This window comes from Pinus tabuliformis, chromosome 2_2 (genome assembly GCF_031772625.1).
Source record: "Pinus tabuliformis cultivar Carrire ecotype Pingquan chromosome 2_2, CPIR1, whole genome shotgun sequence".
Lineage (NCBI taxonomy): Eukaryota > Viridiplantae > Streptophyta > Pinopsida > Pinales > Pinaceae > Pinus > Pinus tabuliformis.
Window position 1 is genome coordinate 1,110,061,939 of NC_142300.1, and position 22,779 is coordinate 1,110,084,717.

General features: G+C 38.8%; 1 protein-coding gene and 1 long non-coding RNA gene across 2 annotated transcripts in view; one reads left to right on the top strand and one right to left on the bottom strand.

Annotated features, from left to right (window-relative positions):
* Positions 1 to 1,739: 1,739 nt before the first annotated feature.
* LOC149197289 (disease resistance protein Roq1-like) lies at positions 1,740 to 6,925 on the top strand. The gene is made up of 4 exons (XM_089405805.1): positions 1,740 to 2,681; positions 4,319 to 5,471; positions 5,609 to 5,899; positions 6,021 to 6,925. Exons 1-4 carry the CDS (start codon positions 2,155 to 2,157, stop codon positions 6,900 to 6,902), a joined length of 2,853 nt encoding a protein of 950 aa, XP_089261931.1. The 5' UTR covers positions 1,740 to 2,154; the 3' UTR covers positions 6,903 to 6,925.
* The window catches only part of LOC149197290 (uncharacterized), a 31,786-nt gene continuing 15,780 nt past the window's right edge, over positions 6,774 to 22,779 (bottom strand). Inside the window, exons 2-3 of the long non-coding RNA XR_016254748.1 lie at positions 6,919 to 10,533; positions 6,774 to 6,878 (exon numbers count right to left, since the gene is read on the bottom strand). This is a non-coding gene — a long non-coding RNA (uncharacterized LOC149197290). The remainder of the gene's footprint in view (positions 6,879 to 6,918; positions 10,534 to 22,779) is intronic.

Consider the following 22,779-nt stretch of genomic DNA (forward strand, 5'->3'; position numbering starts at 1 on the left):
CCATCAACCCTCACACCAGTACGAATGAAGAAATCTCTGAATGAATGGAGTGACACTCCAAGGTCCATACGAGGTTTTTTATCCGAGTCAAATCAGGCCATAAGAGCTAATATACAAGCTGCAGATAACAAATACATGCGATCCAGCTCAATGGAGTTAGCAGTGGTAGCAGTGAAGATGATTGAAGAAATAAGAGGAGAACAATCGCCTATGCATGAATCCTTCGATTCGCTATCTCAATCCCCTTCGGTGTCCAAGGACACAGGAACCACAATTCACTAAGCCACTAGGAAGACTGAAGTTTAATTTGTTTAGGGACATTTTTAGGTGTGTTTAAAAATCCCTTTCTCCATTAAGGGGGGATGTTAGAAATTAATGGAGAATAGGCTACATAGTTATGATTTGTTCTTTATTTGACATTCAGTTCCTATTAATTAGGAATCTGTTTTTTGCCTATGTATCTATTTAATTCCTGATGATTAATGAATAAGAAGTAGCGAATGCATTTGCTGGTGGGAGCTCCTGGTGATCTGCACCTGTGAGCTCCCGTGTGTTTGTCCAAACTTCTGTCTTCTGCATTTCTTATCAAACCTCCCTCCCTCTTATTCTAAATCTATAATACCTGTAAACACATCATTAAAAATGCATAGTTTGTACATTCTTTAGCAATATCAATAGAGACTAAACCTCCCTCCCTCTAATTCTAAATCTATAAACCTGTAAACTCATCATTAAAAAATGCATAGTTTGTACATTCCTTTAGCAATATCAATAGAGACTAAACCTCCCTCCCTCTAATTCTAAATCTATAAACCGTGTAAACCCATCATTAAAAATGCATAGTTTTACCGGTCACAATTTAGCTCAGAAAATAATAGAAATTCTCGCATGATTTTGAGAAAATCTTGCACAAAATTTTGAAAATCCAAGTTATCGGTGTCAAACTTCAGAAATTTGAAAATCCAAATTATAGCTATTAAACTTCAGGATTTTGGGTGCTCAAAATTTTTTTTATTAGACTGAACTCATTTTTGTCATCCAAAAAACAATTTAAACACTACAACAATCAGATTTCTTAAAAAAAAAAAAATCACCAACTAAAAATTGGCCATTCAAGCAAAATTGTTTTGTAACCTTGATAGACAACTCCATTAAAAATTATAATAAATAATTTACGTTATCGCTTATCAAATTTATTACATTTTTTTTACCTGTCCTTTTGACGTTTCAGATTTGTCATTCACTATCAAATACCAAATACGTTTGAAACACCAGAGTACGTTACGTCAAATTCCAACTGCTCGGCACATGAATGGAACGTCAAAATGTCTGGTCTTTAATGAAACTTCCTTACCCATGATTTGTTACACTGACCAAAGGAATTGGTGTTTCTACAAGGAAATCGAACTCATTTCGTAAACGAATTTACGTACGGAATTCAACTCAATGCTTCCGTATGTTTTACGTCTCATAAATGCGTGGTTGGCAAGATTTGTGGTTGCAGTGAGGAGGAAATTGGAGGAAATTGCCACAAACTCTTCTGCAACCGTCCAAACGAAATTGTCTTATCTTTAATGAAACTTCCTTACCCATGATTTGTCACACTGACCAAAGGAATTGGTGTTTCTAGAAGGAAATCGAACTCATCTCGTAAACGAATTTACGTACGGAATTCAACTCAATGCTTCCGTATGTTTTACGTCTCATAAATGCGTGGTTGGCAAGATTTGTGGTTGCAGTGAGGAGGAAATTGCCACAAACTCTTCTGCAACTGTTCAAACGAAACGATGGTATTAGATCCTTGTATTTATCTATTAAAAAACAATTTAATTGCAAGAAGAACGAGTGATCATTTTCGCTGGGGGAGGAAATTGACACGGCCCACGAACGCTCTTTTGTAACGATCGTTCAAACAACGGTATTAGATATAACGACTCGGTTTGTTCAACGAAATAAAGGAGAATTCAGAAATCAATGGATTGACCCAGTTCCAGATATTGAGACATAAATAGAGTAACAAAGGCATAGACCGAATAGAGTACTCTGAAATCGTGAGATCATCCAGGCCAGGACGACCAAAATATTGAGGTTGAGGGCGCATTCTCAATCTCTGGAACACATCTGCAATCTTATTTCTTTGTTATTGTATATCCGATGGCATCCTCTTCCACATCCACCTCTCCTGGCAACAACGACAACTATGTGTTTGATGTCTTCGTTAATCACCGCGGACCGGATGTCAAAAGAACCCTAGCCACCGATCTCTACAATCGCCTTTGCAAACATGATTTGAGAGTGTTTTTAGACCAGCAGGAACTGCAAGAGGGGGAGAACATAACTCCTCAAATTGAAAGCGCCATTAGAACAGCCTCTGTCCACATAGCAATCTTCTCTCCTGGTTATGCGGATTCAAGATGGTGTCTCGACGAGCTCCTACTGATGGTGGAGACCATGTCTAAGTCGAGGTCCACCATCATCCCGGTCTTCTATGGTGTCAACCCTGCAGAGCTTCGGTGGACGCGGAGCAAAAATGGAGTCTACGCTCGAGCTCTCTGTGTGCTCGAAGAGAAAAAAACATCTCATAATCAACCACGATACGACTACAACACAATTGAAAAATGGAGGAAGGCTCTCTCTGAAGTTGCAGACATAAAAGGTTTTGACGGAGCGAATTATAACGGGTGAGAACCCCATTCCAATCTAGAAATTTTAATATTTGATTTTTTTGTCTTTTTTTTTAATTGAAATGGCATTTTTATGTATAGGTTTCTACATAGTGAATGAAAGGGAATTTGAAAGAGGGTGAAGATGAACTTCATATGCGTGGTAGCAATTAGCCCTCTTGTAATAAGATCAATAAAATCTTTCTTCCTACAGAAAAATATTGACAAAGATCACGAAAATCTCTTTTTCCTTGGGAAAATATCAACCAATATTCTAGAGCAGTAGAAACAAAATAGTGCAAAAGCTAGTGAAATTCATAAAATCTTCAGAGTTATAATGAATACTTCTAGATTACCAAAAGTTAGATATTCACAACTTGAGAGGCCAAAAATCCATAATTTCTAGCTTCAATATGTTCCCAGTCTTCTCTGGTTTTTTGGATAGATGAGGAAACCATATTGTTACAGTAGTTAAATATTTATACATCACGTATTAATATATAATAGAGGCGCAGGGGTTGTTGAGTTCGAATTACTTGAATTGTCTGAGAATAGAAAAATAAATAGATACAAAATTCATAATTTGAGTAACTAGAAATACATAATAAATAAATACAAAATTTTATAATTTGAAAAGCCAAAAATGCATAATTGCTAGCTTTAATAGTTCCCCATTTTTTCCTGACTACCTGAAAAGGTAAGGAAACCAGATTACAGCAGTATTTCAATACTTGTAATTCACACAAATATACAATAGAGTTGCGGTTGCTGAATTCAAATTATTTGAATTGTTTGAGAAATTTGAAGAGAGATACAAATTCTTAGAGAATTATCATCATCACAAAAGCTAATAATAATTACACATAAATTTAACTCACAATACCTGAACTTAAAACAAGACAAAGAAGAAAAAAAAAAATAGGAATCAACCAGTAGTAGCTTAACACATTGCCTCGGAACAAAAGTGCTCTAAGGTAGGAGACAACCGTGGAAGTTAAATTCAATTAAAACTTCTAACAGATACAGATCCACCATGCCACCATGCATATTTTCAGCTTTATTTGTTGGTAATTATGTTTTTTTTTAACATATTTTTAATTCAGTCTCTTAGCTGAAAAAAAAAATAGGAATCAACCAGTAGTAGCTTAACACATTGCCTCGGAACAAAAGTGCTCTAAGGTAGGAGACAACCGTGGAAGTTAAATTCAATTGAAACTTCTAACAGATACAGATCCACCATGCCACCATGCATATTTTCAGCTTTATTTGTTGGTAATTATGTTTTTTTTTAACATATTTTTAATTCAGTCTCTTAGCTGAATAGCAGCATCTTACTTCTAAGGCATTATTTGTTGCTAATCAGGATTAATAATATAGATCAAGCAAAATATAAATTATGTATTACTCAAACAGTTCAGAAAATTTTCTCCCGTTCATAACTCAGTTTACTAAGAGCTTGTATTCTTTTTTTAAGATCTTTGGTTCTACCCTTGTAGACTCAAGTGACTCTGAATGCTTCTCACGTTCATGGAGCCTTTAGTTTGCTAAGTACTTGTATTCTTTTTCGTTTGAGATCTTTGGTTCTACCCTTGTGGATGAAAGTGACTCTGGGTTGCTCAAACATTGTTCATGTTTGGTTTCCTTCACTGTTTTAGTGTGAAGACAGGTGTCTTGCAGTGCCTTGAGGCGGTCTTCAAATTCTGCAATTTTCCTTCGGTATTCAGACCAAATGAGCTCCTCGAAGACGTCGTGGAAGCAGTGTTGAAAAATGTTAAAAGAACACTGGATGTGTCCGAATACCCAAAAGGTTTGGCAGAAAAACTGAAAGATTTGGAAACCAGAGTGTCATTGCAGCAGGAATGCGGGAAGGCCAGAGTTATAGGAATAGTGGGCCTTGGTGGGGTTGGCAAAACTACCCTAGCAAAAGAATTCTTCAACCATCACAGATCAGATTACAAGCGATCTTGCTTTTTATTTGATGTCAGAGAAAAATCTAATTTAAATTTCATGCAAAGTATACTTCTGAAGGACCTGGCTCAATTGCATGGACAAATACGCAGCCCTGATGAAGGTAAAGTGAAGATCAGAAGGTATCTCCAATCTTGTCAGGCACTCATAATTGTGGACGACGTAGATCACGTTAAGCAACTGGATGCATTACTTTTACCAGCTAAAGATGTCCTTCATCCTAGCAGCTTGATTTTAGTTACTTCTCGCGATAAGCGTGTTCTTATAAACTCAGACATTGCAGAATCGTCCATTTATACATTGAAAGGCCTCAATCCACAACACTCTCGAGAGCTATTTTGCTCGCATGCTTTCGGACAGCCTCATCCAGTTGTCGGATTTGATGAAGTGGTTCAAAAGTTTTTAGATGGCTGCCAGGGATTGCCCTTATCTCTAAAAGTGCTCGGGGCTCATATGCGCGGAATAAACAGTTTGACCTCTTGGAAAGCCCAATTGCATAAAATTTCCAAAATCCTTCCAGAGGATATACAAAGCAGGCTTAAAATTAGCTACGACGGTCTGGATGAAGAGGAGAAGAAAATATTCTTAGACATTGCCTGTTTCTTCATAGGAGAAGATATGGATACTGTTATAAGAATATGGGATGGATCCGATGGCGAAGGAGGATTGAGTGTTGGGAACCTGCAAAATAAATGCCTAGTGGAAGTGGACGGGGAAAACCGTATAAGAATGCACGACCACCTCCGAGAACTGGGCAGACATCTCGCGAACAAGGATGGTGAGATTCGGCTCTGGGTCCCAACTGACAGCGTTCTTGATAATCTTTCTGGCCAATTACCTGTAAGTATTTTGAAGCTTTTGAGTCTCAAAGGACGTTGGTTGGAAAATAGCGTTGTGTTATCAAAATTTTGTGAAGTTTTAAATTTTTGAAACTATGCAAGAATGAGTGTTGTTCTAACAGCCTCGAGTGAACTCAGGTGCGTGGAATTAGAATGGTTCACGGAAATGACACTGAACAATCTTTCGAAAACCTTATGGAGCTTGCAGGCAGTCGTTTATCAAGTAATATGAGGAGGTTGCAGTTGCTTAGGGCAGACGGTTGTTTTGTTGAACGCCTATTCCGTGTTGGGCAGTTAACTCAACTTATATATCTTCGCTGGGAGAACTGTCCGATCTCCTCCTTAGCTTCCACGATTCCCATAAAGAATTTAAGAGTATTATATATAGAAGGGGAGAATCTGGAAACACTGTGGCAACATGAATCTGAGGTATATGTTTGTTTTGTTTCTCTTCCAATTGTAAAATCGCTTTCAATTAAGAATTGTTTTATTATACCGCTTGACATTTACAGCGTCAAACCCACTTTAATAATGTATGTGAACATTGCAGGCACCTCTACAGTTGAGGGAATTACATATCTGTGCTCCCCTTTCATACGTTCCAGAGTCGATTGGGAACCTGAAGCACCTTGAAAAATTTGTCCTGTACAAGAGTAATCTGGAAGCTCTGCCAAATGAATTCTGCCATATGCATTCCCTGAAACTCCTCTGGTTAAAGGAATGTGAAAATATGACTGTGCTGCCAAATTCAATCGGAAACTTGACAGGACTCCAGAGTCTTGATTTGTGTGGGTGCTCCAATCTGCAAAGGCTCCCAGACTCAGTTGGGAACTTGACAGGCCTCCAAAGTCTTGTCATGGCACGGTGCTGCGCTCTGCAGAGGCTCCCAGGCTCGGTTGGGAACCTAACGGGCCTACAAAATCTTAATTTGGCAATGTGCTCTGCTCTGCAGCGGCTCCCAGACTCAATGGGGAACCTGACGAGCCTCCACTCTCTTGAATTGGCCTCGTGCTCTTCTCTACAGACGCTGCCAGACTCGGTTGGGAACCTGACGGGCCTCCAACGTCTTGTTTTGTCATGGTGCCCATCTCTGCAAACTCTCCCAGAGTCGATTGGTAACCTAACGGGCCTCCAACGTCTCGATCTGGGTGGGTGCTCCACTCTGCAGACGCTTCCGGATTCAGTCGGTAACCTGACGGGCCTACAAATTATTTACTTAGGTGGGTGCTCTACTCTGCAAACGCTCCCAGACTCTGTTGGAAACCTGACGGGACTCCGGGATCTTGACTTGGGCGGGTGTTTGGCTCTCCAGACACTCCCAGACTCAATTGGGAATCTGACGGGTCTCCAACGCCTTAGCTTGGGCGCGTGCTTCTCTCTCCAAAAGCTCCCAGACTCGGTTGGGAACCTGACGAGCCTCCGACGCCTTTAGTTGAGCGGCTGGGAACCTGACGAGCCTCCGACGCCTTTAGTTGAGCGGCTGCTCCGCTCTCCAGACACTCCCAGACACGGTTGGAAACCTGACGGGCCTCCGCCACCTTCAGTTGGGCGGGTGCTCCGCTCTTCAGACGCTCCCAAACTCCGTTGGGAACTTGAAGGACCTTAAGAGTCTTCAGTTAAGGGGGTGCTCCTCTCTCCGGAGGCTACCAGACACGGTTGGGGACCTGACGGTCCTCCAAAAGCTCCACTTGGGCGGGTGCTCCGCTCTCCCAGATTCGGCAGGTTCCGAATAATTAAAAAAATTGTTCATATTTTTTTAATTGTTAATTATTTTAATCGAGTGAAATTATATATATTAATTAAGGGTAAAGTTATTTTATTGAAATTTATTTTTATTATAAATTATTTTTATTAAATTTTTATCTTTTATTAAAATCGAGGAAGGATCATCGAACTTTTATTTGCGCACGATTAAAAAAAAAAATTAACAAACTGTAGAGTCGTTTTTATCATTTAAAAGGAATTATTTTTATTTAATATAAAGTTAATTTTTATTGAAATTGATTTCATTAAAATCTATAAAGGGAGACCGTGTTGTTTTAATCTCTATTTTCATCATGATAATATGCGTTCTAAGTTCCAGGTTTGTTCTTGCGCACCTCTTAAAATTTATAAATTACATTTACAACTTTCTTTTGTAATGAATAGTGAGGTATGGGACCTCACGGGCTTTCTTTATCTGACTATACCTGTTTTTTTCAGGTTATGCGGCTTCATATGCTTATATGCATATCCTTCATTCTTCTATTTGGATCCATGTCTCGGCAGTCTCTGTTTTGGACCGCTTCAACTAGCTTTACTCAGCTTCTGTTTTGTATCACAGATCTTTGTATTTCAGATCTTTATATGGCCTTCATATAATCTATATAGATTTTCTTTCTGAAAAAAGAATAGTGAGGTATGGGCAATCTTAAATTGTAGATTGTTGATCACTGCGTCCAATATATTCGATCACTCGTCATAAACTCATTTGCAAATTTGATTTCATTATCTGCAAAGCAGCTCCCTCACACCGGGCTTGGCCCATCCAACACCGTTCAATTCCTCGCTTAGAAATTTCCATGTGTCATCCAACTCATTTCCTTTCGCTTTCAGCTCTACTCACAACCCATCACCTGTCCTTAATTATTGATCTCGCTTTCCGCTCTTATCAACCCACCATTCTTTGACTTCCGAAACCCTAAACTCACATCCCCTCTCATACCGATTCTAGCACCATCTCCTCCTCTTCTGGTAGTTCGGATTCTCCTCGACCTGCACCTTCTGCCTCGGATTTGCAGTCTTCAACTTCTGCTTACCTGATCTCATATCCCCTCTCTTTTCCAATCCTAACACCTCTGTAATGTTTACAATACAGATTTAACTCTTCCTACAAAAGGAATTTTGAGAAATACACATGTACACAGATTGCTCAAAACAATTTGTATTACTATTGAATTACAAACCCTAGATACATGCCACATAAATAGTCCTTTATGAGATCCAACAACATAAATAGTGTTTTATGAGATCCAACAATTTCTAAACAGAGATTATTTTTGAGAAAATATATCAACAAGACAATCCTACCTCTATATGCTAATGTAAGCATTATTCCAAGTCCCACCTTTTAATGCTTACATTACATCATTACAAAGATTATTACAATAATCATAAATTACATATAGTCAAATCTGTTTGGCTGGTCTTCATCAGCTCTCACATCCAACAATTTCTAAACAGAGACTATTGTTGAGAAAATATATCAACAAGACAATCCTACCTATATACTAATGTGAGCATTATTCCAAGTCCCCCCTTAATGCTTACATTACATCATTACAAAGATTATTACAAGAATCATAAATTCCATATAGTCAAATCTGTTTGGCTAGTCTTCATCAGCGCTCACATCCACTTTCAAACCTTGTAAACACCACTCTTTCTTCACCACCTCATGTTTGAGTTGTCCCCTGAACTCCATTTAAAACCTCTTGACCATCTTTGACAAATTTTGTATAATTGACGCCTCTAGACCATCTTTGACAAACTTTGTATAATTGATGCTTTTTGATCTCTCGAAGGACAACCTCGATACTGGACCACTCAATGGACACACTCTCTTCTATCAAAATGCTATGAACTACACTTTTGATAGTTGTATAGGTGAGTTGTCTAGGTACCGAGTGCATCCAATAGTCAATTATGCCACTAACCTTTCTAGATACATGGATCTCATAACATACCCTGTCACTGATGCTCTTGAAGCCCAAAGCACAACAAGGCCCATCAGCGTATAACAGATTCACACAATCAAATTAGTGATGTGTTTGAGGGTTTCCGAGCGCCAGGAATCCCTAATTTGAATTATGAAACACTATTCATTGATTGGTTCTTTGTCATATGTGTTTGACGGATAGTGAGTTATACAAATAGTAAATTCTAGACACAATTACATTTCTTACACTTATACATCACATCCAAAGACATCTTAGTTACAACTCCAAATTCGTAGCTTTACTTTGACGGCAACAAAATTTATTTTTGGAGGATAAGAGAGAAAAGCATGCATAGTAGAGAAATCATCTAATATTTTGTTGTTTCAAACGACCTCTCGCTGCCATATCTGCCCAAGGTAGCACTGCACCAGAAGTCCCTTTTCCATGATCTTTTAAACCATTAAAATGAATGCTAAGAATACATCCAATAATGGCAAGTGCAACATTCTGTTATAGTCAATTTAATCAAGTTAGGACACCGTGAAACATTTTCGTACATCTTATTCCTTGGCATTGGACAACCATAGCACAGGCATGGTGGATCCCCTCAAAAGCTTCATACCTCAAATTGTCCACAAAATGTTAATCCAGGGGGCTTCTAGAGAAGCTTGAAGCTTAGACAGAACCTGATGCTGTTGACTGGACGCAGGACTATACAACCATGACCATGTATTCATCCTGCCCGTCTGGTTCTGTGCATTTGCTTCAATGCACGCCCATATCTGCTGCTCTGTAACCAGTCCTGCAGGATTCAACGTCATCTACTATATTTCTCTTATCATCACGGCCAAGCTCAGCAACATTTTCTTCTGAAACTTTTTCTTTGTGGAGAAATGGGATGTCCAGAAGGGCTATGCCCTCGTCGCCATTGTGCAAAAACTATGTTGAATACGCTGTGAAATACAACTGTTGAGATGAATCTGATCAAATTAGATGAGTTGTCAGGCGAAGAAGAACAAGTCATTCCACGACTTCTTGAATCTGGATTTACTGAATTATGTTGCCCAGCGTCGGATCAAATTCTCATGGTCCTGGCCTCCTCCACGCATATTCCAACTGGGCTGAGACAACGCTTCGGGTGAAGGAATATGAGCTAATGCTACAGGATTCCCACACTGCGCCTCAGATTGATTCCGAAAATCTCAAATCGCTCTACAGGAAATGTCGCACTCTGGTCGGGGCTCAGACACTATGTAGCAGGATGCAAATGTTTGGACAACACAGCCAATGCCAACCCCATTCAGAAGGAAATACTAGACACCCTTCACCATGTCAAGATTGCCACAGTAAAGGATTCCACGCCACCTAAAACAAAAGAACGAACAGATTTGTAGATCCACAAACTACACATACACCCATCTATCCTAATCTATGTACAGAGAATTAAATATCATATATCTTCCATTTTTCTGGGCCCTCCCTTGAGGGAGTCAGGCCCATTTATAGGCTCTGATACCAAAAAGGAATTTTGAGAATTTTGAAAACAATTCGTATTATTATTCAATTACAAACTCCAGATACATGTCACATAAATAACACCCATCTATCCTAATCTATGTACAGAGAATTAAATATCATATATCTTCCATTTTTCTGGGCCCTCCCTTGAGGGAGTCAGGCCCATTTATAGGCTCTGATACCAAAAAGGAATTTTGAGAATTTTGAAAACAATTCGTATTATTATTCAATTACAAACTCCAGATACATGTCACATAAATAGTGCTTTATGAGGTCCAAAATCTCTCAACAAAACAATCTCTCAAAAGAACAATCTCTAAACTAAGAGATTATTATGACGCTATATTAAAGTTATATACTTGTAATATTAATTTATTATATTATTTATAACTATATAATTTACAATCGTAATTTTATTAATTAAAACAAAATTACATGTTGTGGATGTTGTGGCGCATTTCATTAGCAGTAGTTTGTTGCTGATCAAAGTTCATGAAATAACAAGAAAATAATGTACAAATGTCGGGCAGACAAGTGCTAGCGAAGTGTCAGCCACAGATTGGGGGTTGTCTTTATCAGACTCTGAAGTGTCTGATATGTGTTGTCGTTTGGATCCACTGATATCCATTGTTTTTGGTATCTTTACCTGTTGTGAGTCCATTGGTTCTTGTGGATTTATGTTCTCTACTTCTGGTTCTTTATTCATCTGATTGTTCTCGTTGGGTATGACGTGTTCCACATCCTCTTCCTCCTCCTCATCGGAGAGTGGTGGAGGAAATTGCCATCCCTTGGCTTGTTTCCCTGTTTTCTTCTTCCTACAAATGTCTTTTTTGGTTGTTGGACACGTGTTTTGTAGATGTCCATAGAGGCTTGGGCACAAAAAATTATAGGTGAAACAAAACTAAAAAAACTAAGAATAAAGCTAAAAATATGGGCAAGAGAGAATGAAAAAAAAAAAAAAAAAAACGAAAATAGAGCTGCAAAAAAAATGGACAGCATGCAAGAAGAAAAGGAAAACAAAGAGGAGGAAAAGCAAGATTACTTGCAAGAAAATGAATTATTTTGGGAAATATACAGAGAAAACAGAAAAGAAGAAGAAGATCTTAGACTGAAATCCAGATGCCTCTGGCTGAATGTCGAGGACAAAAATACTGCCTTCTTTCACAACACAATGAAAATAATAAGAGCTAGAAATCAGATAGATCAAATTCAAGTGGATGGGTAAGAAATAAAGGGAGTGGAGGAACTGAAAAAAGCAGCTCATAACCACTTCAAAGATCTATTAACAGCTAATGAACAACCAGCAGATCACGAGGACTTTCTACAACACACCCAAAAAAAAAGAGATGTTCAAAACTCAGAAATAAACAAAGAAATCTCTGAAGAAGAAGTGTTGGCAGCAATATGGAGTCTCCACCCAGACAAGGCCCCGGGGCCAAATGGTTTCACAATCGCCTTTTATAGGCAGCATTGGAATGTCATAAAAAAAGACTTCTTGAGAATGATTAAAAATGTCTTCAAAAAAAAATGGGAGGAAATACCAAGTCATCATATCTGGCACTAATTCCAAAGGACCCCAATCCAACTACCTTCAACAGATATAGACCAATATCTCTCTGTAACTCCTCCTACAAAATTATCACAAAAATAATAGCCAATAGAATCAAGAAAGTTCTCCTTGAAATAATCTCTGAAAATTAGGGAGGCTTTGTCCCTAGTAGGTAAATCATTGACAATGTGATTGTTGTACAGGAAGTGATCCACACAAGCATACAAAGGAAAGAGAAAGGAATTATAATAAAGTTAGAAATGGATAATGCTTTTGACAGGGTCAGCCACACATACCTAACTGCAGCTCTTAAAAATTTTGGGTTCTCTCAAGACATAATAGAGATCATACAGGCCTACATCTCAGCCCCTTGGATAGTGCCTCTAATAAATGGAAGACCAAGCAATTTTTTTCAGAGTTCAAGAGGGTTGAGACAAGGGTGTCCTCTTTCACCATTTCTATACATTATAATGGCTGAAACGCTAAGCAAAGCATTAGAAAGACAAAGAAGAGAAAAAAACATTACGGGACCCCAAATCGCAAGAGGAGTCAAAAGTATCAATCACTCCCTCTTCGCTGATGACACCCTCTTATTGGGAGGGGCATCAAGTATAATAGCAATAAGATTTTAAAAAGTTTTGGATGGCTTTCTTCAGGTATCTGGAGGTCTCTTAAACAACTCGAAAAGCAGAATATATGGTTGGAACACAACATCAAGAACAATGCAGAGTATCTCGCAAATTCTTGAGATCCCAACCCAAGCAAGATGGACACACTTCTTCTATTTAGGAATCCCAATAGCTAAAGAGAATTTGAAGGCTGAATTATGGAGCAAACAGGTTGAAAAAATGAAAGACAAAATACAAAAATGGGGTATGATGTGGCTCAATATGGCAGGTAGGGTGATTTTGATAAAGGCACTACTTTCAGCTCTCCCAATATATCAGTATGCGATAATTTTGGCTCCGGCAAGCGCACATAACCAAATGGAATTAATCATAAGAATATTTCTATGGTAGGGAGGGAAGCAAGAGAGAAAAAAGTTCAGTTTGGTCAAGTGGGATCAAGTCACATTACCATACAAACAGGGAGGACTATCCATTAGTTTACCAGCCTAATGAATTTTGCACTAGGAATGAAAAAATATCTCGCCACAAAATACTTGAATCAAGCCATAACAAAGCTATTGACTGACAACATCCCTATAAGTTTGTGCACGCAAGTTTGGAAACTTGTGAAAAAAATAATCCCCTTAATCAGAAATCATATATCTAAAACTCTTGGCAATGGGAAAACGGTGTCAATCTGGGATGACAGAATCATGGGAAAAGAGCCCTTAAACCTTCAACTAGAACTCCAAGGCATACAAAAATGGATGACAGAAAGAGGGTTGAACACTCTTCACTCAATATCAGCATGGGATCGGCAAACTTGGCATGAGTGGCAAATCACAACAATCCCATTAAATCTGAAAGGACAATGGGAGAAATTAAAGCATAATCTCAAAGTGGAAGCACCCATAAGTATTGAGGAAGAGGACAATTTTGTTTGGGATCCAAGTGGAGGAGGATATACTATTAAAACAGGGTACAAAGCACTTCAAGATCACCAAAATCATCAGGAATGGAACCTCTGGAAATTGGCATGGAAGACTGAAATCCTTCCTAAAATAAAAGCATTCATATGGACTCTTATAACAGAAAAAATACTAACTACTGAAAAATTAAAAAAGGAAAGGAATTCACGGTCCCTCCTGGTGCTCCATGTGCCTGAAAGAAGAAGAGTCCATATAACATCTCTTTCTGGACTGTAAGATAGCCAGAGAGTGTTGGAAGCAGATTTCAAGTCCACTGGAAATCAATTTAAATTTCACAAACACCTTCTCAGAGTTTTATAAAGCATGGGAGAAGGCTTATCCCTATTCTACAAAGAACAAGGCTACAATTAACATGCTCTGGAAATGCCTTCCAATAGTCTTGTGTTGGCAGATTTGGCTAACTAGAAATAAAAGCATCTTCAAAGATCAAAAGCCAAGAACAGGTAGAATCTTATCAAAAACTTGGGGTTTAGTTTCAGAAATTTTAAATACTAAAGGGATGTCAACAGTGGATCACAACAACTTACAGCAAGAGGAGAGAGATTGGATTGGGAAAGCTATATTGAAAAACACTGGGAAAGCAAGACCAAAGAAAACTCCTACAACACGAAGTTGGAAAATAAGGATGAATGAAGAAGAATTCGCAGAGTGGGAAAAAAAACAAAATAGATTCAGTCTGTTCTTCGATGGGGCATCAAAAAAAACATAGGGAAAGCAGGGGCAGGAGGATTTATAAGTGATCCAAATGGGAAAGAGATAGTCACTTACGAATGGGGCCTAGGAGAAACAACAAATAACAAAGTTGAAGCTTACAATTTACTATTAGGCTCAAGGATAATAATAATAAAAGCAATCCGAGATCCTATAATAATAGGAGATTCAGCAATTGTTATAGAAGCAATGATCAAAAACAAGAGCCCCAACAACTCAGCTATGAACAGAATCTACAAGAGGATAAAAATGAATCTAAAAGGCTCAGGAATGGTTAGTTTTAAGCATGTTCTGAGAGAACATAACAAAAAGGCTAATAATTTTGCTAACAAAGCAACAGAAAGAGAGGTAGGAAGTATTAAGGAAAATGAAGATATATACTTCAGCTCCATCCCATAGATCAAAGCAATCTCCATGAGGAAAGAGTTAATCATTGAAAAAAAGAATGAGAAAAATCAAACCAACTGTGAAAGTACATCAGAAAATCATGAGGCAGATACTCTAGTAGCTGTACTCAAATGGCAATCACAGGTGTATATACAAAAAATCCAAAACAAATATGCCTCTATCTTAAGCCCGCAGGCCAAGGAGGATCGAGATCCTCTTCGCATGAACAACACAGTTATCTGTCATATCACTATCAAGCTCCAAAGAAAATTTGCGTTCATAAATGGTAAGTGTATGCTTATCCCCAATCACTGCAATAGCATCAAGCATGTTCCTAACTCCTTGTTCCTTAACAGGCACCGCGTTCTCCACTTCACCCTGTGTCTTTCTCCCCTAATTCGTTATAGTTTTCTTCTCTGTGTTTCCATCTCCCCATGTAAATCTCTTATTGAGTCATCCACTCACCGAAATTTACATCATCTCCCTCAGATCCATCATCCATCACACTGTGATCTCTTCATTCCAACTCATGCAGCCATCGCTAAGCTTCCGGCAAATATCTCCTTCAATCGGTCTCAAAACCTTTCTTCTCTCTCAGATTGGGCGTTGTTGTGCCTCCCTTACATTTGGGCAGTGACAGTCTGCTTCAGTTCAGAGCGTTTTTCAAAGGAAGGACAATCTTCAAAAAACAATACAGCAGAGCAAAACAACACCAGCAGAAGGCACAAGAGGAACAGTAGCCTTATCAAAAATATAGCAAAACAGTGGAACAAAATGGAATGCAACCCAATTGAGAAAGCTACAAAAAATTATGGATGTCCCACATGCATGGCAAATAAATTCATGATAAGAAGATTCAATGATGCCCTTTAGGAACTCAGGATAGAAATGAGGAGGGATTTCATTTATCAACAGAGAGATATTGAGCACCTAGAGGAAGTCGTCACCTACATCAAGTCAACCACACAGAGCTAGGAAGGAGAAAACTCAGTTCAGCAAGGCAAGAAGCATCACTCTCAACAGGAGTAGTCAGCCAATCAATACTAAAAAATCGAAAAATAATTTTTATGTATTTCAAGTATTTCTCTCATGACAGTATGTAAGGCAATATGCCAAGATAGACAAAGGAATGAATAGAACATTGGATCTCAAGCATAGAAACAAGGATTGTGCTCCCATTTTCACCTTTCTACTTGAATCCAAAACTCATCGATTGTAATAGGAGCATAGTTTTAAAAACCGGCCACAAAAACCGGTAACCGGTCTAACCGGCCGGTTGGAGGCCTGGCCGGTCCGAACCGGCCTATCTAACCCGGTTTATACCCTTGTGTGCCCAAAAAACGGCCCTAACCGGTAAAAACCGGCCGGTTTAGGGCGGAACCGGCCGGTTTATAGCAAACCGGCCGGTTCCGTCCTAAACCGGCCGGTTTATGGACAGCCCGCCGGTTAAAACAAAAAGCGCAGCGGTTTTTGGTTTTAGGGGTGGTTTAGGGGTTTTGGGGGGCAGGGAAAGGTATTTTCCCTCCAAAAACACCCTCACACTTGCTATAAGAGACCCCTCTCACTCTCATTTGTCTCACACAACTGATTTGGAGTGTTTGTGAGTTTGTTTGTGAGCTTGGAGAGTGTGGAGTTTTTGCTGAAGTAGTCATCTTGGAGTTGGAGTTGGAGCTATTTTGGAGATAGTGTGTAGCTGTCAGTGGAGTTGCCATCTTCAAGAGGAGGCTAAGGGAGCTAGTTTTCATTTCCAAGTAAGGATTTGCACTTGATAATTCCTCATTTGAGTCTGTTGTCCATGAATTTTTTTTTAATGTGTTATACTTATAAACTTCTCACTTCTATGATCTATCATGTATGCTATAAACTCTCTAGCTCTATGCTATCAAATTTTGTAGCTTGAGCCTTGCATGTGCATTTGTTTTCCTACATTTATCTTTGGTTTTCCATTTTGCTTAGCTGCAATTTTTTTTTAAATGGCAGATTTCTTTGCAAATTGTTATTATTTCAAGCAAACATGGCTCCAAAAGGAAAGGACAGTGCATGGGTTCATTGTGATGTAATTGAGGGAAAAATGATATGCAAATTATGCCATAAATCTATTGGAGGTGGGGGTATTCTTAGGTTGAAACAACACTTGGCTGGGGTAAGAGGCCAAGTAAAGCCATGTGATGCACCAAAAGAACTGTTAGGTCCTATTAGGGCAGAATACATTGCCAAGCTTGAAAAATTTTATGAGGATAAGGCTAGGGAGAAGGCCATCCAAGATGAAATTGCAAGGAAGAGGGAATTAATGGAAGCCATGAATCTTATGAAAGATAGTGGGTATGATGATTATGAGATTCAAGACTCCACTTCTATCCCTTCCACCAATGACCCCTTTCACTATGTTCATCCTTATGTTGGAGTTGGCCAACCATCAAAAGGAACAAAGAGACCAAACATCCAAAGTTATTTCTCATCTTCTGTCAACATTGCCTCTTCTAAATCTAATCCCACTTCCTCCCAGCCAAGTTCTCAACCCACTTTGGATCAACATTGGAAAAAACAATGCAAAGAAACTTCTCACCAATACATTGCTAGATGGTGGTATGATTCAGATATCCCATTTAATGCTGCTCGCTCACCTTATTACCAAGCTATGTGGGACTCTGTTATAGCTGCAGGAAAGGGCTTCAAAGGCCCTAGTATGCATGACTTGAGGGGAGCTCTTTTGCAAAAAGAGATATCTTCCATTGATGAGTATTTGGTTGAGTTTAAAGAGTCATGGCTCAAAGCAGGTTGTTCCATTATGTCAGATGGATGGACCGATGGAAAGAACCGCACTATCATTAATTTCCTTGTTTCTTGCCCTCAAGGAACCATGTTTTTGAAATCAGTTGATGCATCTGATAGGGTAAAGGATGCAAGCCTTCTATTTGAGCTTTTGGATAACATGATTCAGGAAGTTGGGGAGCATCATGTTGTGCAGGTCACACTGATAATGCCTCAAACTATGTTCTTGCTGGAAAGATGCTTGAGGCCAAATATAAGACCATATTTTGGACTCCATGTGCTGCACATTGCATAGACCTCATGCTTGAGGATATAGGCAAGGTGGAGTGGGTAAAAAACACTGTAGAGCATGCCAAGTGCATTACAAAATACATTTACAACCACTCATGGGTATTGAGCCTAATGAGGAAACACACTGGAGGAAAAGAGCTTGTTAGGCCTGCAATTACGAGATTTGCAACTCACTTCCTCACGTTGCAATGTCTCAATGGTCAACATAGAAACTTGCAGAAAATGTTTTCCTCTGAAGAATGGTCTGAAACTCGGTGGGCTCGTAGACTAGATGGAAAAGACACCAAAAAGAAAGTGTTAGACACTTATTTTTGGAAAAGGTCTGTAGAGCTTGTGAAAATTACCGAGCCCCTTGTTAAGGTGCTAAGGTTGGTGGATGGGGAAAGATTGGCCATGGGCTACATTTATGAAGCTATGGATCAGGCAAAGGAGCAGATACGGGCAGCTTACAATGATAGGTTAGCTAAATATGGCCGTATATGGGAGATCATTGATAACAGATGGAACAATCAACTCCATCGTCCTATACATGCAGCCGGGTATTTTTTGAACCCAAGGTATCACTATAAAAATCGGCTAGGAGATCAGCATGATGGGGAGGTCAGAGCTGGATTGATTGATTGCTTCGAGCGCATGGTCCCTAACCATGTAGACCAGTTGGAAATACATAGACAGCTTACTATTTTCAATCAAGCAAGTGGTACTTTTGGCAAAAACTTGGCAAAGATGGCAAGAGATGTGGACCAACCAAGTAAGCAATTCCAATTTCCATTTTGTTTTTCATTTCAAGTTAAAATTGTTTACGTTCTTTACAATTCAAATTATAAACTAAGTTACTAATTATTGTCTTTTTCTTTGCAGCACATTGGTGGGAGTCATTTGGTGGCCAGTGTCCTCAATTGCAAAGGTTTGCAATTAGAGTCCTCAGTCAAACTTGCAGTGCTTCAGGTTGTGAGCGTAATTGGTCTGTTTTTGAGTGCATACACACGAAGAAGAGAAACCATTTGGAACAAAAACGGTTAAATGATCTTGTTTTTGTGCAATACAACCTTCGACTGAGGAGGAACCAAATGATGAGCAAATCACCTGATCTAGATCCCATTATGTTGGACGATATTGATCCAACATCAGAATGGGTGGAGGAGACTGAAGATCCTGTGTTTGAGGCTGATTTTGATATCGACATGGCTTTAGCGGAGGATGAGGCAGATTATGTGGCAGCATCAGAACCAGGATCGGTAGCGGCATCAAGGAAAGGCAAGGAACCAATGGAAGGCACTAGTCGTGCAGGTCGACAAACTCGTGCTTCCATTAGGTCCACTTCTATTGTCATTGGTGGCATTGATACTGATGTTGCAGATGAGGTAGAGGCATCCTCAGACTCTGAACCAGATGATGTCTATGTAGCTCTTGATGATGATCTTGTGTCTAGTAGTGGTGATGGACTTGATGATTGATCATGTGTACACTGTAGACTTGTAGTAGGCCAATGGCCTCATAGCTTGCAGCATTGTTTTTGGACTTTATAGGCCATTTAGAGCCTCATTTCTTATGTATTTTGCTATTTTGTCGATGATATGTATTGCACTCGGTGCCATTTTGATATATTCACCTTTGCATGGTATATAAATGAGCAAACTTTGCATATTTTGTCTCTATTGGCTTGGAATCATGGTTTTACATCTTAAAAATAGTTTTGTTTCATTAAAAATTAATTATTTAATGTATTTTTTAAAAACCGGTTCGTTTAGACCAAACCAGTCCCGGTTAGACCGGTTCCGGTCGGTAAACCGGTTCATTAGGTGGACCGGTCCGGTCACCGGTTCCGGTTTTAAAAACACTGAATAGGAGTATGCACCTCTTTTCTTTTTTGCAATATAATCAATACCCGATCGTGTTAAAAAAAAAATTGCCTTGGTTCCTTTTTTATTCACTGAGTCGCTAGGTTACTTCCTTTTACCGAAATGATCTCCTAAATTGTAGGAGGTATAAATCTTGTATTTATAATAGTCCCAGTCATATTACTTGTTTATCATAAACATTGTAAAATTAACTAAATAAAACAGACCGAGTTTGGGGACATAGATTCCAAAGCGGAGGAAGGGGAAAATTGCCTGGGATGTTGACTTGTTTGGTGGCAGCCATGGCGACCGACAAGTGTGCACAAAGGACAAGTTGAAAGAAAGAATAAAAATGTATATATATATATATATATCAGTTGGACATGCTTCTTTGTAACTACATTGGGCCACATAAAAGAGAACTAGATCGTACATGAGCACATGCAGGTTTCCTGGCTACATCAAAAAAAATATAATAATAAAATTTGGGAGGTATGGGGGTAGTTGGCATACTCCCACAGGCTGGAGATACCTTTTGCTTGACGGGAAAATGATCAAGGAAGCACGATGTAGGGATGGAAAAAGAATATGGGAGGATGAAGCCTTCTTGGAAGTCAGTGAGGTGTGTGGGAACAAATGGAGCCCACACAAGCAAATCCTCATCTTCTTGCCTCTAGAAAATCAGTTGTGTCCAACCCTTCACCAGCCTCCCCACCTCTGGTGGTGCTGAGATCTTTGGACTTACAAATTCATCTCTCTAAGCCTCTAGAGATTCCACGCTAACAACCATTATTGTCCTAACAACGATGGATTTTTTTACTAGATCTAATGCATGTTCCTTCTCCATGCTTTCCCCTATGCATAAAACACTTTTCAAAACCTTTTCTTTCTTCTTTGCCTTTTTATTCTTGCTCCCAACTTGTGTAGGATCAATCGCTTTCTTTCTTGCCTTGCTAAATGCCACTTCCTCCCTTGCTTTCCTCCTTCTCTAGACAAGGATTCCTTTGTGGAGCGACCCCCTCGAGACTTGCAACTCCACACACAAGATTGTGAACGACTCGAGAAACCCCCTTTGGCAATTGAGGGACCTCCACCTTGTTTTGTGTTTGGATATAGCCTCCGAGGATTTACCCCCTTCAATTAATTTTGGAACGTGCCCCATCTTTGCTGACTCTCCACCCACCCTTTGATAGACAAATATATTTGCAATGCCGCCTCTCGTCAAGTCTAAAGTTGAAAAAGCTCGAGAGAAATCAAGTTGAACACCTTGGAATCTTTTACACCTACACTGCTTGACCCTTGTTCCTTCAATAATCTTTGACGGAAGCCAACAAAGGGAGTAAACATGGAACTGCAATTGCTTGAAGCCACCACCTTTTTAGAAGGATTCAATGTTGCTTCTACAATATGGTCAATAACATGCAACCTTAGTCCGTCTCTATCCTCCACTTGTGACCTGGGATTCCAGCGTTGCTCTTGGGTTCCCACCCCTTCAGCTTGAGAAACACCAAATTTGGCGGGGGAGACAAAAAATGACCCTCTAATAGGGCTTTATGAGTCTAAGTCCACCAAATCCATTGAGAACAACTTCAGCAAAAATTGCCAGCTTAACTCGCTCCAGCCAACGAGAGAAATGTGGAAATAGAGTGGTAAAATTTTTACAATAAAAGAAACCTTGTAACTAGGTTAAAGACTCCAACAACACCTTGAGAATATTGTTGTAACGACTTCACTAATTACCAACAACCTTGCAAGCTTGACACCATTTTCTTGGCAGCCAGTGGCCCGTTCCAACTTCTAAACCTAGCATCAAACCCTAACCTGCACTGTTAAGCCTCCTTCTATTGTTTTGTTTGTCCCAACAATGATTTGGATTTTATTTTAGTCTAAACTTGGTAGAAAAAGTTGTCGTTGAGGTCATTTGTTTTTTTTTTTTTTTTTTTTTTTTTTTTTCAGTAAGAGGAAACAAAACTTTCGTTAATAAGAAATTGTTCTTCTACTTCCATCTAAATTTACTACAGGGCACGTATTAATTTCAACTTGTTAGATCCATATTCTTTCCGCTATCTTTGTTCTAGAACTATCTATCATTTTAACAAAAAAACATGTTAAAATGAAACAAAATTAGCCTATTTAGATTTTTAATGTGTCTCGTATCTCTTTGTCAACTCTACATTAACATTATAGCTCGAACATAACATAAGATGATCACAAATATCTTGTTGCTTCTCTCTTTTTTCTATATAGGAGAAACAATATAGCTCAAATAGAATGAGGTGTTCTCTGATATCTTGATGAACCAGGGTTTCAAAATATAATAAAACTTGAATGTTGTATGGCATCATTTGTATAAAAGAAAATTTTATCTAAGTTGGCTATATGTTGCTTCTCTCCTTGGATAAACCATTTGCCACACCATTTGCCACACAGTTCTGAACACGATATATATATGTGTGAATGACATCCTCTTGAAATGCCTTAACAATATCCTAATCCTTTGCTTCCAATTTGTTAGCATTAGTGACTCCAATTTTGATCTCATTATATCTCGAACATAACATAAGATGATCATAGATATCCTGTTGCTTCTCTCTTTTTTTATATAGGAGAAACAATATAGCTCAAATAGAATAGAGGTATTCTTTGATATCTTGACGAACTAGGGTTTCAAAATATAATAAAACCTAAATGTTGCATGGAGTCATTTTTTATAAAAGAAAATTTGATCTAGGTTGGCTGTATGTTGCTTCCCTCCTTGGATAGACCATTTGTCACGTAGTTCTGAACAATATATATATATATATATGTGTGTGTGTGAATGATATCCTCTTGAAATGGCTTAACAATATCTTAATCCTTTGCTTCCAATTTGCCAGCATTGGTGACTCCATTTTTGATCTCATTTCAACCCCATCAATCATCACTTTGGAGTCATGGAATAAGTC

What these genes read in the sequence shown, in the direction of transcription:
- LOC149197289 (XM_089405805.1), top strand. Translation starts at nt 2,155, where the DNA reads ATGGCATCCTCTTCCACATCCACCTCTCCTGGCAACAACGACAACTAT. An exon ending in GACGGAGCGAATTATAACGG is followed by an intron (nt 2,682 to 4,318) that starts GTGAGAACCCCA and finishes TCACTGTTTTAG; the next exon opens with TGTGAAGACAGGTGTCTTGC. An exon ending in ATCTTTCTGGCCAATTACCT is followed by an intron (nt 5,472 to 5,608) that starts GTAAGTATTTTG and finishes GAGTGAACTCAG; the next exon opens with GTGCGTGGAATTAGAATGGT.